This window comes from Bipolaris oryzae (assembly GCF_000523455.1).
Source record: "Bipolaris oryzae ATCC 44560 unplaced genomic scaffold scaffold_587, whole genome shotgun sequence".
NCBI lineage: Eukaryota > Fungi > Ascomycota > Dothideomycetes > Pleosporales > Pleosporaceae > Bipolaris > Bipolaris oryzae.
This window is the reverse complement of record NW_006911863.1, coordinates 1-1,192: the sequence shown is the minus strand read 5'-3', so window position 1 is coordinate 1,192 and position 1,192 is coordinate 1. Positions and strand designations below refer to the sequence as shown.

General features: G+C 28.9%; 1 protein-coding gene across 1 annotated transcript; it reads left to right on the top strand.

The window, feature by feature from the left end:
• Positions 1-403: 403 nt before the first annotated feature.
• COCMIDRAFT_111599 (uncharacterized protein) lies at positions 404-763 on the top strand (the record flags this gene model as incomplete). The annotated part of the gene is made up of 1 exon (XM_007695848.1): positions 404-763. A coding segment is annotated over one exon (360 nt), but the record flags the coding sequence as incomplete, so codon positions are not given.
• Positions 764-1,192: the final 429 nt, after the last annotated feature.

Here is a 1,192-nt window from a genome sequence, read left to right as displayed (position 1 = left end):
AAAAAAAAAAATCAGGTGAAGGTTGTTTTATATTAACTATAATAAAAGATAATAAATATAAATCTGGTTGACGTGTAGCCTGTAGATTTGTAATAAGTTTACATAAAAAAGATTTAATGTTATTAAATAGCATTAAAGAATTTTTTGGTACAGGTAGCGTATTCCATATGTCTAAAGACTCTGCACAGATTAGTCCATTAAGATTTTAAACGGTACATCAAAACCTTTATTAGGTCAAAAAAGATATTATTCAACTAAGAGGATTGATATCACAAATCTGGATCCTTGATTTGTGACTGGATTTACGGATGGTGAAGGGTCCTTTACGCTTACAGTGCGAAAAAGTTCTAAATTAACTTGTGGTTGAGAATCTTCTGCTTGTTTCGCAATAGGTGTAGATAAAAAAGATAAAGATTTATTGAATGCCGTTCAGGCTTATTTTGGAGTAGGTCAAGTAGCTAAGGGAGAAAAAAATGTCTATCGTTATCAAGTTCGTAAACTTAACGATTTGAATATTATCATAGATCATTTTAATAAATACCCTTTAATAACACAAAAACATTCGAACTTTGAATTATTTAAGAAAGCTGTGGAAATGTTTTCTAATAAAGAACATTTAACTCTAGACGGTATTCATAAATTAATATCTATTAAAACAGCGATGAATTTAGGTTTATCTCCTGACTTGAAAGCAGCCTTTCCTAATATTGAAAGTTATCCTAAACCCTTTGTTAAAGATCAAAAAATAAGAAACCCTTATTGAGTTTCAGGATTCACGAGCGCTGAAGGTTGTTTTTATATAAGACTTAAAAATAAACCCTCAGGAGGACACTATGTTAGTTTGAGTTTTAAAATTACTCAACATTCTAAAGATGAACTTCTTTTAAAAAGTTTTATTACTTATTTAGGATGTGGTTGATTTGAAAATCAAAAAGGTGATTGGGGTAATTTTGCATGTTCAAATATTACAGAGATTAATGACAAAATTATACCTTTTTTCAATAAATATCCTCCAGTGGGCTTAAAATTTTTGAATTATATGGATGGATGTAAAGCTGCTAAAATAATTAAAGATCATCTTACCACGGAAGGATTAGAAAAGATTCTAAAAATTAAAGCTGGTATGAATAATTCAAGAGATTTTAATTAATTGGCGGAGGATTCAGATAAAGACCTTTTAATCTTTTTTTTT